Genomic DNA, 12686 nt, shown 5'->3' with positions numbered 1-12686 from the left:
AAGGGTCTCCGTTGTGCAAAAAAGAGGCTTATGTGACCAGGGACAGTAGACAAGTGATAAGCGGTTGTGCAGTGCGTTCCAATATAGTGGAATAGAACAGTAGTTTAACCGAAATCTAAAACGCTTCACTGATTTAAAGCGGACACTCTGTGTTGACCTTCGATTTATTCTGCTATTGGGACAGAAATTCCGAACCGCAAAAGCGGATTCGAAACTTCCGCCACGCAAACATTTCAAGAATGCGCATCTTTCTTGAACTAGTTAAACTGGGACTAGCTTCGGTGAAAGACTTTGATGGGACGGGAAAGTTCACGAGGCTGACACGGTTGGATGAGCCGCGAGGCACCTAAAAGGATTTGGCGTCCCCTGGAAACAGGTCTCAACATTTTTCGAAAAGTTGACTACAGGAGACAACAGAAGAATCGGTATTTCGTAAAATACGGAACCGCTGTAAATCAGAAATCCGTCAAATGCAACACACGAACACAAGCCACCATTCTCGAAATCACCCGGGAAAACATAAATGCGCTGTCCAAACACTTGGGACATCGCCGCAGAAATAAGCCATGCGCGTTCCCCTAAAGAGACAGGAATGGGGAACCAAGGATGGACACCACAGTGGTATCTGATGTCTACAGAGAAGACTATTTAGGTTTGTATTCGGCCCCAGCGTCCTTGATACATCAAATCATGCCCAGGAGTAACTGTGAACTGGCACTAATCGATTTCATCTTCACGGTGGAGGGCTTATGACGCCGGCGGCTAGAAGCACACCCAGAATTTCTCTGAAACCGTGGTTCGAAGGAGGAAAACTTTAACGTAAAGTTTTAACATTTGATGGTAATTTTTCGGGCGTATGAGAACCTCCCAAACGGCCGAAGTTTTGTTGAAAGTTGTTTAAATCTACTCAATCCACACGATATTCAAGGCCCGTGATATTCATATTTTAAATGGCTGCTATGGCTGAGCACGTGAATGCGGAGGAGGATTTTGTGGAGAATTTAGCTCGTCAAAGTTTTTTCTCCCACAGTGGTATCTGATGTCTACAGAGAAGACTATTTAGGTTTGTATTCGGCCCCAGCGTCCTTGATACATCAAATCATGCCCAGGAGTAACTGTGAACTGGCACTAATCGATTTCATCTTCACGGTGGAGGGCTTATGACGCCGGCGGCTAGAAGCACACCCAAAATTTCTCTGAAACCGTGGTTCGAAGGAGGAAAACTTTAACATAAAGTTTTAACATTTGATGGTAATTTTTCGGGCGTATGAGAACCTCCCAAACGGCCGAAGTTTTGTTGAAAGTTGTTTAAATCTACTCAATCCACACGATATTCAAGGCCCGTGATATTCATATTTTAAATGGCTGCTATGGCTGAGCACGTGAATGCGGAGGAGGATTTTGTGGAGAATTTAGCTCGTCGAAGTTTTTTCTCATTCAGTACATTTCAAGTCGCTTTGAAAGTGTACCAGGCGAAACATTACGTTGTTTTCGTCCGTATACACTCGAAAAAGAACAACAATTCGCTACTTTTATATGAAAAAGCCTTTTACCGTTGTAGCAGACATCCCTGCAGACGAAGCAGAAGCCGTGGAATTCGTCGCACTTAGTAAGTCCACGGTTGGTTGTGTGTACGTTGTAGCACACGTCGTACCGATTGTCCGGCAAGATTCCACGTTCGCCGGTACCATGACTGCTTGAGGGTTACTTCTTACTACCTGGAGCACAACCAGCCACGCAGCTAGTTTATTTTTGACGGGCTCCCCATCAACCGGCGCCTGACAAATGATGAATTAAAGGAGTGTTTTACCCTTTTGAAATATGTTGCTCCGTCATCAAAGATTCGGCAGTACGTCGCCGACCACTTTGGAAAGGTGCACACTATCAAGGATGAGTGTAACTACCGCGTCAAATGTCGACCCTTATTGTTAGGTAGGTCGTTGGTTATCTTTTAGTCGGTTTCCTAGATGACATGTCATCCATCATAGCCAATTTTCGAGAGTGCGGTCGCGTGCTGCTGGTGGAATCGGAGGGTGTCAGATATAGTCACCTGCGCTTTTCTCGAACGCAGCAGGTAGCACTATTTAGACGTTTCTCGGACGTTGTAAACTTTGATGCTACACACGGTACTAACCGTCTTGAGTAAATAAATTTCGAGCCACTGACGTTCGCTGTTAAGTTACAAGCTTTATACATTTCTTGTGACAGATGGCATGGGGATCGGTTGACCCGTAATGTATGCCTTTGTCGAAAGCGATCATTTTGCGCCATTGCGCAAGCTGTTCAGCTTGTTCAAGGATATGATGGGTGGAAAATATGAAGTCAAAACGTTCGTCGTGGACAAAATGACCTAGCAGATGCGGACCGCCAAAGCCGTATTTGGCTGCGACGTAATGCTGTGCTATTTTCACGCACGGCAAGCCATCCGGAAGCACGTATGTTTCACTGCTTTAGTGTAATATTTGCAGACAATTTCCAACCGCAGTTGGCATCACTGCTTTTAATATTTGCAGACAATTTCCAACCGCAGTTGGCACATATTCCATCGCATGGCTCGCTTTGATAATGCAGCTGAGTAAGTAAGTGTGCACCAAACATTAATCGCGTAGATTTCGCCACAATTTGCACATTCTGAGGAAAACGGATCCCGTTTTTGTCTCTTATTTGACTGCCCACTGGCTCCACATCACTCGAAAGTGGACCATTCTTGCACAGCGTTGGTTGGTACATTCTGGGAACGTGACCAACAACAGCCTGGTGAACGCCAACTGGCGTTTGAGTAGGCGCGTGCATCGCTCAGATAGCCTGAAGCATGCCCTCCAGAAGGTCGCGCATTACGGCGGATGGAAACGCGAATATGAGATGCACACCACTTATTCTTGTGACCGACGAGAAATTTATGTCGCCTCATTGTTATAATAGAGAAGACGCCCACAGCTACCTCGTAACACTGTACTATCTGCAAGCTAATTATGCATATCTGGGAAAGGGGATCATCCACAGATGGCCCTCGCACTGCCACTGCAAGTTTGTGCTGTTATGTAATTTTATTGCACTTAATGGAATATGAGATCCATGAGGAAAATGTGTCGTGAGCAGGTTCGCCGAACAAAAATATCCCCTTTGTTAAATCTGAGGTGTCTAAAGCAAACAAACGCCTACGACGGATTCTATAGGGTGGCATTTGCATTAAATACTCTTAAGATGTTATTTTAGAATATCTCTATAACCACAACCTTTTGGGTACTCACTTTTGCCATTTTTGTCTGATGCTTCTTTCTCATTTAATTTTTCACTACTACATACGCTTCCAGTAGTGGTAGGCCATTAACGATATCGGCTGATTGCTCATTTTCATTGGTAGTCGTGACCTATATAACTAATTTCTCATGCTTGTGAAGCAAACTCGTTATGCCTTCCTCAACTACACAATCGGTCGCTGTAATTGCCCCTGCCCCTGCCGGAAGGTACGCAGTGAACGTAGCCACCCTATTCAGGGAGCACCTGGGCGTTCGAATCTCGAAAGCGAATTCATCCGGTGAGAAAAGGTTCATAAAGTACCAGTGCTACCGGAAACGATTCGAACGATGGAAAACGACGTCGACCGCTTGAGCACACGCAGTGTGAGGCACATTTCAACGTCGGAAGACTGGGTAATTATTTAAGGATTACCCGATTCCGTATGATCCACAACCACGAACTGCTGGGTGCCGAAGCATCCAAGTGGTTTAACCGAAACCATCGACTCAATGCAGAAAAACTGGAAATGATCCGACCAAATTTTGGATTGCCGAGATCGCTGTTTCAACATCCGCTTCTACGTGGGATCCAATTTGGCAGGTATCTCACCAACAGAGACGTTGGAAGCATTCGGGCGCAACATACATTTGGACGGAACAATCTATGTAAGTCCGGTTTATTTCGGTGAATATGTACCCTCTACAGATTACATCGTCGACTTGGAGACCCAATACAATGGACAAGGACGAGCCCGCTGTTTGCGGGATGACAGTAACCGGGTTTCTTTGTTTGTGTATTCCACTTCGGAAATGCTTGAACTTTTCCAAAGGTTGCCTGAGTTCCTTTTAATAGATAGTACTTTTTCTACTAACCAACAAAAATATTTCTTGTACCAGCTACTTATTGTTGATGGTCGTCGTAAAAGTCTCCCTGTTGCCATCGGTTTTCTATGGCGGAAGACCGACGTGACAACCTGTCCGCTAACTTTTCTAAACTTTGTTGGTGGTGGTTTTCACGTCAAGTGCATCCTGTCGGATGGTGCACAGGCCATTTCCAACGCAATAAGTAACGTATTCCCCCTTGCTCATCATTTATTGTGTGCATATAATACGCAATGTTGCTAAGCGTTTCCCCCTTTCTACTTCCTTCAGACGTTTTTTAGTGCCATTCATACATCCAACTTTTGGAGGTACATGAACCCTTCTTTTTCACGTACTTGAATTCTTTCCTTTTACCCAATGCTTCAAAATGGGCCAACTGCAGAGTGCTGCGGGCCGCAACCTATGGCATCCACGACACGAACATGGTGGAGGCCATGCACAGATGCCTCAAGATGGAACTTCTAAACGGACGAATTGGACGTTGGGAAGCCATACGAGTGTCACAGATGAGCGCGACGTACCTGATATGGAACCGTCAGAAATCCATATCAGATGCGTCTCCATGTCACGGAGGGCGCAAATTGAGTAGACTAACTTCCCATTAAAATTGCAACTTTGAAAACCCTCTAGTTTCGGCGAACTCAATTTGGGTGTGTCAATAACCTGCGGCACTTTTGACAACTCTTGCACAAAATCAACCCATTTGGCGCGTTAGGGCCCGAGGAGGTCCATCCAAGGATCCTGAAGGAAACATCGTTTACACTGGTAAACAATTTGTACTTGATGTCTCGTCAGTCGCTTGACTTAGGCCGCCTTCTTTCTGCTTGGAAGGAAGCGACTGTCATGTCAATCTACGAGACTGGTGACCGACTATTGCTTGGCAGCTACAGGCCTATAAACCCCACAACCGCGCCCTGCAAGGTGATGGAACGCATTCTAAAGCCAGCTATCATAGCTAACCTTACTTCCAACAGCTTGATATCTCCAGCTCAACACGGATTGATCCAAAACCTTTCTTGTGTGACGAGCATGCTCGTGCTTGTAAAGAGCTTAACACAAGCCAAATACGGAGGACCCATATCGAATGCTAGAAGTTTTTACTTATCAAAAAGCACTTCATCGGGTCCCACACGTCCCGCCGCTCCCCAAACTCGAGTCTTACGGGATTCAAGGAAAGATCCCATCAGACGGATCACCCTTGTTGAGAATACACTAGGCCCAATAATCACCAGCGCTGGCGTCCATTGGAGTTACCCAAGGCTCTATTTTGGGAGCACTGGTGCTTCTGAGATACGTTAACTGCCTCCCATATGTTTTTGCAAGTACATGCCTACTTTTTCCGGGGGACTTGAAGTCCTGAAGTTCCAATGCCAGTGCCCTCCTAATGGATGTAGACGCTGTAAAGCAGTGGTTGTTGGACTGGCACCTTCCTCGGAATGAGGGAGGAGACACAGCGGATGCCTTTAACATGAATGGTGGGGAAGGACCAGAAGATATCACGATGATATATGCCAAAAAGGATGTCGATATCTGGCTCTCTACTCACTGCACTGCGGGAAACCGGCCCGAAGGACGCTCGCGGTTCTAGAGACGATTCGGCGCAGCTGATCCCGTATTACTCCCATAAACTTTCTCCAGAACACTCCCTGAATATGCCAACCAAGTTGTTTACTCAGGACAACCGAAAGACGTCACCCAGATTGAGCGCATCCAGCGAGGCGCCACAAAAATGGTTCCCGGACTCAAATTCGTGAATTTCGATATGCGTCCAGTGGTGCATTGCCTATTTCCTCTAAATTATCGTCGCATCCGAGTGGACCCAATTCTCAATTATGCCCTATTTTAACAAGGCTCAACCACCAAAATTTTCACGGTTGACTCGGCAAACAGACCACGGGACATGGTAGGGAGATGTTCAAGCTCAGAGCTTGCATTGTCATTAGGCAAAAAGTTTCTCATTTGGGTAAGTGGCTTCGTGGAATAACCTTCCTCCGGCGGTTGTCCAAGCTCCTTCAAGAACCCACCTTAATGCATCATAAGGCATCTACTTACACGTGCCCTTGCACTGGCAAGCATACTGCCCCATCTCGAGAACCTGAAGAGACATGCTACACCCTTTTTTCACTTGTGCCTTTCAGGTAAACGATAGCCGCTGAGCAAGGAGGAAAAACGATCCGAGAATCTTAGGCAAGGCCTCGATCATGCGTATCGATCCCGTGAAGGCTGAGCAAGAGTGGTAAGGCCCCCAGAAGCGGAAGGATGACGGTGATAAAAAATGATCAAACTGTGTTCCGGCCTATCAATAGCGCCAGGTCAAGTGAACCACCAGCCTTCTTGTAAACATATTCTAGAAATCAATGGGTAGATTTGTTGAATATCCGAAGGCAAGCTATGCAGTGTTTGGAAGGCTAATGAAGTGTTACAGGAATTGCCGCATTGGAAGTATTTCCTGTCTTCAGAAAAGGACGTTAGGTTCTAATGTGCGGATTATAGATGCATCATTTTGTTGATAATCACTTCTAGGTTGTTCACAGGTTGCCTGCATGCGACTGATAGACATCATCAGCTGTAGAATCACCAAGCTCAAATTCTTCCGGGTGGTAGGTGCGTTTCTTGCATCTTCACTATACGACAGATACCGTCAGATGCGGGGGAATTCAAATGTCATTGTCGTTTTCAGCAGACAGAAGGCGTTTGACTCAGCTGGTTACGCTGTATTGTAACCGTGCATGTATCTAAAGCAAGCGGAACATTTTGATCGATACTCATCCCCACGTCTCTGGGTGCGCAAATTTCTAGAAATAATGCTATTCTGAGCTCGCCGCTATGTGTTGTTCTTGTAAGGAATCCTCGCGTGACCTACCCTCTTCAGCTTCTCAGTCGGATATGTAGTGGAGTGGTGACTTGCCAAATCTTTCAACCATGAGGAAGCCTTATTCCGGAGAGAATACTGGGGACAAGAGGAGTGCAAACTGAATTACATAGCTTCATTCAGATCCCTTCTAGATGCAAAATACACTGATGAATCCGAAAAATACCGTCATGTATTTAGGTATGCGCTTTCTTCCTTCAAAATAAAAAAACGATATCACTTTGCCGAGCCAAATCACGCATGAGGGTAACCAAGGCCATTAAACAGACCTCTCTGCGTGTATGTATCTTGTCTGACTGCAGCGGCACTGGTATGATAAGGGCTAAGATCACCAAACCCTATTGTTCTTTCCATCAACCAAGCCGGCACTGTTTTCGACGTGACATTAACTTGCCGGTGTTAGACAGGACTTACAACAACAAGGTCCGCCCAAATTCATCTAATTGATGTGAAGCCTGGCCAAGGCCCTTGGTAGATAATGGACGTTGCTCGTTTTAAGCGCATGTGCCTCCAAAAATTTTACAGCTTACAACAGGAACATTGATATGGCGGTGCCGAAATGCAACGAAACGCTTTGGCAACACACCTAATGACCATCACAATTAAGAGTCTGTCAGGGTGCTCCGACTTCTTTTATCGGGCTTGCTTCTTCATATGCTGGGTAGCCGATTGTCTTGCCGTGACCTGTTTGTTAAAACATTTCCTGATTGACTGGTTCTACAAGACGGAAATGCACAACCAGCGGATGCGGTTTATCTACTCCTTTGTTTCCAATCGTTAATCCAGGTGCTTTTGGATTTTAGTGAGCTTTTTAAGTGTTTTCTTTGTCTTACCAAACACATCGCATGCGCGATCGGCTTATGGTTAGGAAAACTAATTCCACTAAGCTTAAAGAAAATGCTTCGGTGAAATCTAAATCGGGGACTCTGACATCATTTTTCTAAAGCGCAACGCTATTTGCGTGGTTTGTGTTACGGCTGCAAGCACCGACACCCCGAGGGCCACAGGAGTATCTGAGGGTGCCAAATATTTAGTGGTCAATGCCACATACTCTGAAAAATAATTACACACTCAACGTTCGGCACTATATGAGCACGAAGTTTACTTAGTTCAGAGATCATCTGAAACCCAAAACAAACCACAGCAATCGGGTAAAAAGTTCAAAGGGGTAACAAAGTAGTAACGACAAACACAATGCACTCCAATGTTAAATGACAAAAGGTTGAGATTCGATTGCTAAGCCAGATGAACAAATCAGCGACCACCTGGTCAGTCACTAATAAGTTTGTTGGCCAGTCTGTGCTACAAATAGGGGAAGCATTAATTAGCAATTTCATCGCTTTTGCAGTCCATCAGTGGTGCACGCCTCATGAGAAGTAGGGATGCCTGAAATCGCTATCTGCAGGTCAGATATTAAAATTCTTTTTTTGGCCTTAAGAGGCCGAGCGGTTATCCAACTGACTCTCAGGTGCACAGCGTAAAGCGCCTCTCATCTTGCAATCAGAAGGATCTGTCGCGTGGTCACATATTGACTGGTTCCATGGTTGACAAATATTCATATGGGGCTTCAATCATTCTGTGAAGTGCTCATCCTTCCAGTCCAATCACAGCTTGACAACTTTCAACAGCTTACAGGTGAGATCATACACTGCTTAAAGTATGATAAAACTAGATGAGAAATGGTAACTACGGTTTGTTTCGGAATTTTGGTAAATTCTTAAGTTTCCTCTGCTTCTAGGAGGTTCTTTCACCATGCATTATATTCTGCACACGTCTTGTAAGGTCCCGCCGGTTTTGTTAACTTGTCAACAAATTGTTTGGCAATATCTGGATGACACTGATTTGTCCACGTACATTGTATCAGAGGGTGCGCGGAACGGCTAACAAACTTCCCGTTTGCCGGACAGCCCGATCGTACACAGTTGAAAGAGTTGGCCATTTTCCTTTTGACGGCAAGAAGCTGTAAGTGGATTGTCCATCCGACTGCGTGACTTTCACAATCTGGATACGTTTCGAAATGAAAAAGTCTTTATGGATGATTTTCACTGACTGTAATTCCTCGGTTTTTTTGAGGCGCCCTGCGTCTATTTCATGTGAGCGCAGTAGCGCAACTCAAACTGAAGTATTAGATAGATACTGAGACAATGAAAAGTTAGACAACTAACGAGTTTCACGAAAAAATCACAAACAGAGTTTTAACCATGAATACTGGATCTCTGATCTAAATAAATTGAAGATCAAACCTGCCGCAACTGTTGACCTTTTTGACCAGTTATATTACCACATCATAGTAAATGAAAATGTTATTCAGGTGGTTAAGCCTAACATTGAGCTTGGAGACACAAACACGCTGCAATGCTCTAACGACGTTGTGCAGCAAACGCGAAGAGTTTGTCGCGCCCAAACTTCAAGGAAAACTTGGTAACATACCATAATTACTGGCAGCCTCGGGCAACCATTAGACCCATCATGTATAGGCCACATGCTGAATGGCACGAGTTGGCCTGATGATGCAACGAACCATCGCAGAAATTCAATAGCAAACGGGTACAAGCTAACGCGTAAGAAATCCGGGTGCCTGCAGGATGAGAAATGCAAAACTAATAGTTTCACATTAAAAACATAATATCAGTCTAGGGCATGTGTAGAGCTACGTAATTCGTATATTGGGATTCCCGATGTCGAACGTCGGCCCTTAAATTTTCGCAATGTGGAGCATTGATGAAACACAAGGAACCTGCCGGTGACACTTAAATTAGGGCAGTAATGGTCAAAGCCTGCATAAGCCATTTGTTAAAAATGAAAAAATAAACCAGTCCTTGTGCCTGATTGCTGTTCGACTCTTACCATTTTTCTGCTTACATAGGTCATAAAAATAAACGCTTAGGATCACTGTTGTATGCGCACAACATTTATGAATGCCTAAGCAGAGGGCCAGCCATTATGTGACCACACACAATGTGGTGAATGACCCGGATAGCTTTGTAGAAACTGTGTAAACCCGCCACCGTCAAACCCAACACATACTAACCTCACTTGTTCGCCAATTCCCGTCAACATTCACACTATAAACTTGATCAACTAGCCGTTCCCTCTTCATTCTTCACGTTATCTGCCAACAACAGGTAATTCTAAACTACTTTTCAGCACAAACGTTCATTCAAAGTGGACGTGAGCCTATCGATAGAGCTGTGATACCATTGTGTAGCTTGCGCTCTTGACACCCACATCCAATTCCCTTCACAGTTCTGTACGGGTTTTCTCCAGGATACTATCGTTTACTGTGACTGGTTCTGAAGTAGCCACAGACGACGCTGAACAGCTTCGCTTTTCAACACGTACCAGTTTCGCTGTTGCGAACAAGTGCCCTGTTCTTGCAGGCAGCGCGGAATACAGGGAGACAGTGACAAGGGATTACTGGAACCATTGTTGTTGGCTCGTTCGTCCAGCCCTGTAGTGTGGTCGAAAAAGTTTCAGCGAACAAGCCAATGACAATCTAAGCTACCTGAGCTACCAACTGTAAAAATCAGACTTGCATAAGCTGATGCTTCTAATATGGACCAGAATTGTAACTATGTAGGGATATTTTCCTCAGGAAACTTCAAACAGCTAGCATTTATTTGAATATTTTCGGCCTGTGATTTCCATTCTCGCTGACGAATAAGAGTTTTCTGTTGCCTCTCAATTTGGACTAAACTTGTCCACAATTTCGCCTTATCAACCTCGTCGTCCGCGACAGGAGGCCCGTATTTTTGTACATCCCCTGTCCAAGAATGGAAAGTCTGGGAAACAGTTATGTGGCCTCCACCCGTGCTGCCGTTACACTGTCCATATGGTCCATCGGATCCAGTTCAGTTAACTTTATTTTCATCTGCTGCACTTAATTCCCCAACTTGACGCTGCTTAAAAGCAGCTGGGGCGATAGAATTGTACTCTACATTTTTGGCTATTCAAGCATTTCGGTCACAAATCATAATCACCACTTCTGATCTTAATTTTCAAGCGCCTGTGGACATGCAAAATTTGTGCCCGAGTGCACCCGCACTGAGGAAGATATATTGTACCTTCCAGACATTTGAACCGGCGCACCACCTTTAAGATGTCATCCCCAATTTCCCGACCCAAACAATCCTTGCGTTCACATAATGTAGCCCGAAATAGGTAGCATGCAAGGCTAACATTTCCATTTGGTGTTTGCGAAGAAATGACCTCCAAGATGGCTCCATGCAGATATCCACCCGGCTTGACAAACATACAAGAAAACCCGTCCTCCGTCCCCTCCAGTGAACTATGCAAGCCATTTTTCTTTACTCAGCTAGCACTAAGCTGCCGTTACGCACTAAAATTCATGCCAAATTTGCCGGTTTCCTACCTAACACCGCCACCTGTCCACTTCTTCCTTACAATCACCGCACCTCTCAGTCATCCGTGTTGACCGTCTGGGTTTAGTCTTTCCCACAGCTACACAAACGACGCCCGTTCTAGCGCCAACACTTTTAGGCACTTAATTCATCCTTAACCTCCCTTGAACTGTAAGCTTGTGCCGGTGCAACCTAACCAGCATGAATCTACAGCGATAAGGCCAGTATCACGGACGAAATTGCTGAACTAACGGGGCTGTTCGCCCTCTAGGTCACCGCACTAGGTTTTGTCCAACAAGTGCTGGCTGTACATGGCTACCAGAGTGCATGAGTTTGTGAAAGCAGTCTGAAGCGACATATCACGCTAATGTGTGTTTGGTATGTGTATGCTCACTTGAAAACACTCTTGTGTGTTAGATATATGTGCCCCTTCGATTATATTCACGTGTGAAAACCATTGTCGTTCCTCGAAACTACGGGTTAACTGCCTTTCATATCTGGTTTTACTCGCCGCCTCCCTCATCCGTCCGCGAGTTTTGCGCAGTAATTTCAGCCTTTTCCACTTAAGCATACTACTTCTAGTAGATGATAGGTATCGACCTTAACGCCTGGTAACCCCTTGGCTTTCCATTTTGTTTCATAATCTGTTGCATTTTTCTTTCCATTGTCAACAGGAGAACTTCTTAAATGCAAGCGATTACACACCCGATTTATAGCGGCTGAGGGCGGCACGAACACACAACAACGGACCGACATTTATCATATCCGTCCGTTGCTAACTGACACAGAGGCTCACCATCAGATCTGTGCAATCATTTTCTACATTCACTTGTCCTAATATGGCTTTTTTCTGCCAGCTAAACTCACCAATTAGGTGACATCTACACCACCGGTGATGGCATTCAAATGATGAACTGCATGTTGCACATTTTCCCGGAAACGTCCAGAAAATTGCTTCAGTATTCTAGGAGGGTCAAGCCGCTTGCAAACCTAATTCTCGCGTGGTCAGTGCTCTTGCCTGGAGGTTCTTTCCGGAAGGACGCAACCAGCGGGGTCCTCCGAGAACTTGGCAGTGTGTCCACGCTTTTCGCAAATGCAGCAACATGCTCTTATCACTCAACTCCTTGACAATGACCAGCCTTTTTGCTGTTGAGCCGAAAGCATGGTACAAATACCCGCACTTCATCTAATAAAGATCAATGCTCGGTGCCGATGACGCCAAGTTAACTAAAAGACCAGGTCATCAACCGATTACCAGCACCCAGGGCACAGATCGATTGCTGATGGCCCAAAAGGCCATTTTACGGATGATCCAACGCACCTTCTCCCGTA

General features: G+C 45.3%; 1 protein-coding gene across 1 annotated transcript in view; it reads left to right on the top strand.

Annotated features, from left to right (window-relative positions):
* Window positions 1-1532: 1532 nt before the first annotated feature.
* The window catches only part of T265_00382 (hypothetical protein), a gene marked incomplete at both ends in the record, with an annotated part of 34724 nt that continues 23570 nt past the window's right edge, over window positions 1533-12686 (top strand). The window contains 6 exons of the mRNA XM_009164127.1: window positions 1533-1609; window positions 1643-1932; window positions 1968-2142; window positions 2180-2435; window positions 2514-2575; window positions 2610-2912. Of these exons, the coding sequence (XP_009162391.1) occupies window positions 2358-2435; window positions 2514-2575; window positions 2610-2912 (443 nt within the window). The remainder of the gene's footprint in view (window positions 1610-1642; window positions 1933-1967; window positions 2143-2179; window positions 2436-2513; window positions 2576-2609; window positions 2913-12686) is intronic.

This window comes from Opisthorchis viverrini (genome assembly GCF_000715545.1).
Source record: "Opisthorchis viverrini unplaced genomic scaffold opera_v5_3, whole genome shotgun sequence".
NCBI classification, from domain to species: Eukaryota; Metazoa; Platyhelminthes; class Trematoda; order Opisthorchiida; family Opisthorchiidae; genus Opisthorchis; species Opisthorchis viverrini.
This window is presented reverse-complemented; position numbering and strand designations above follow the sequence as displayed.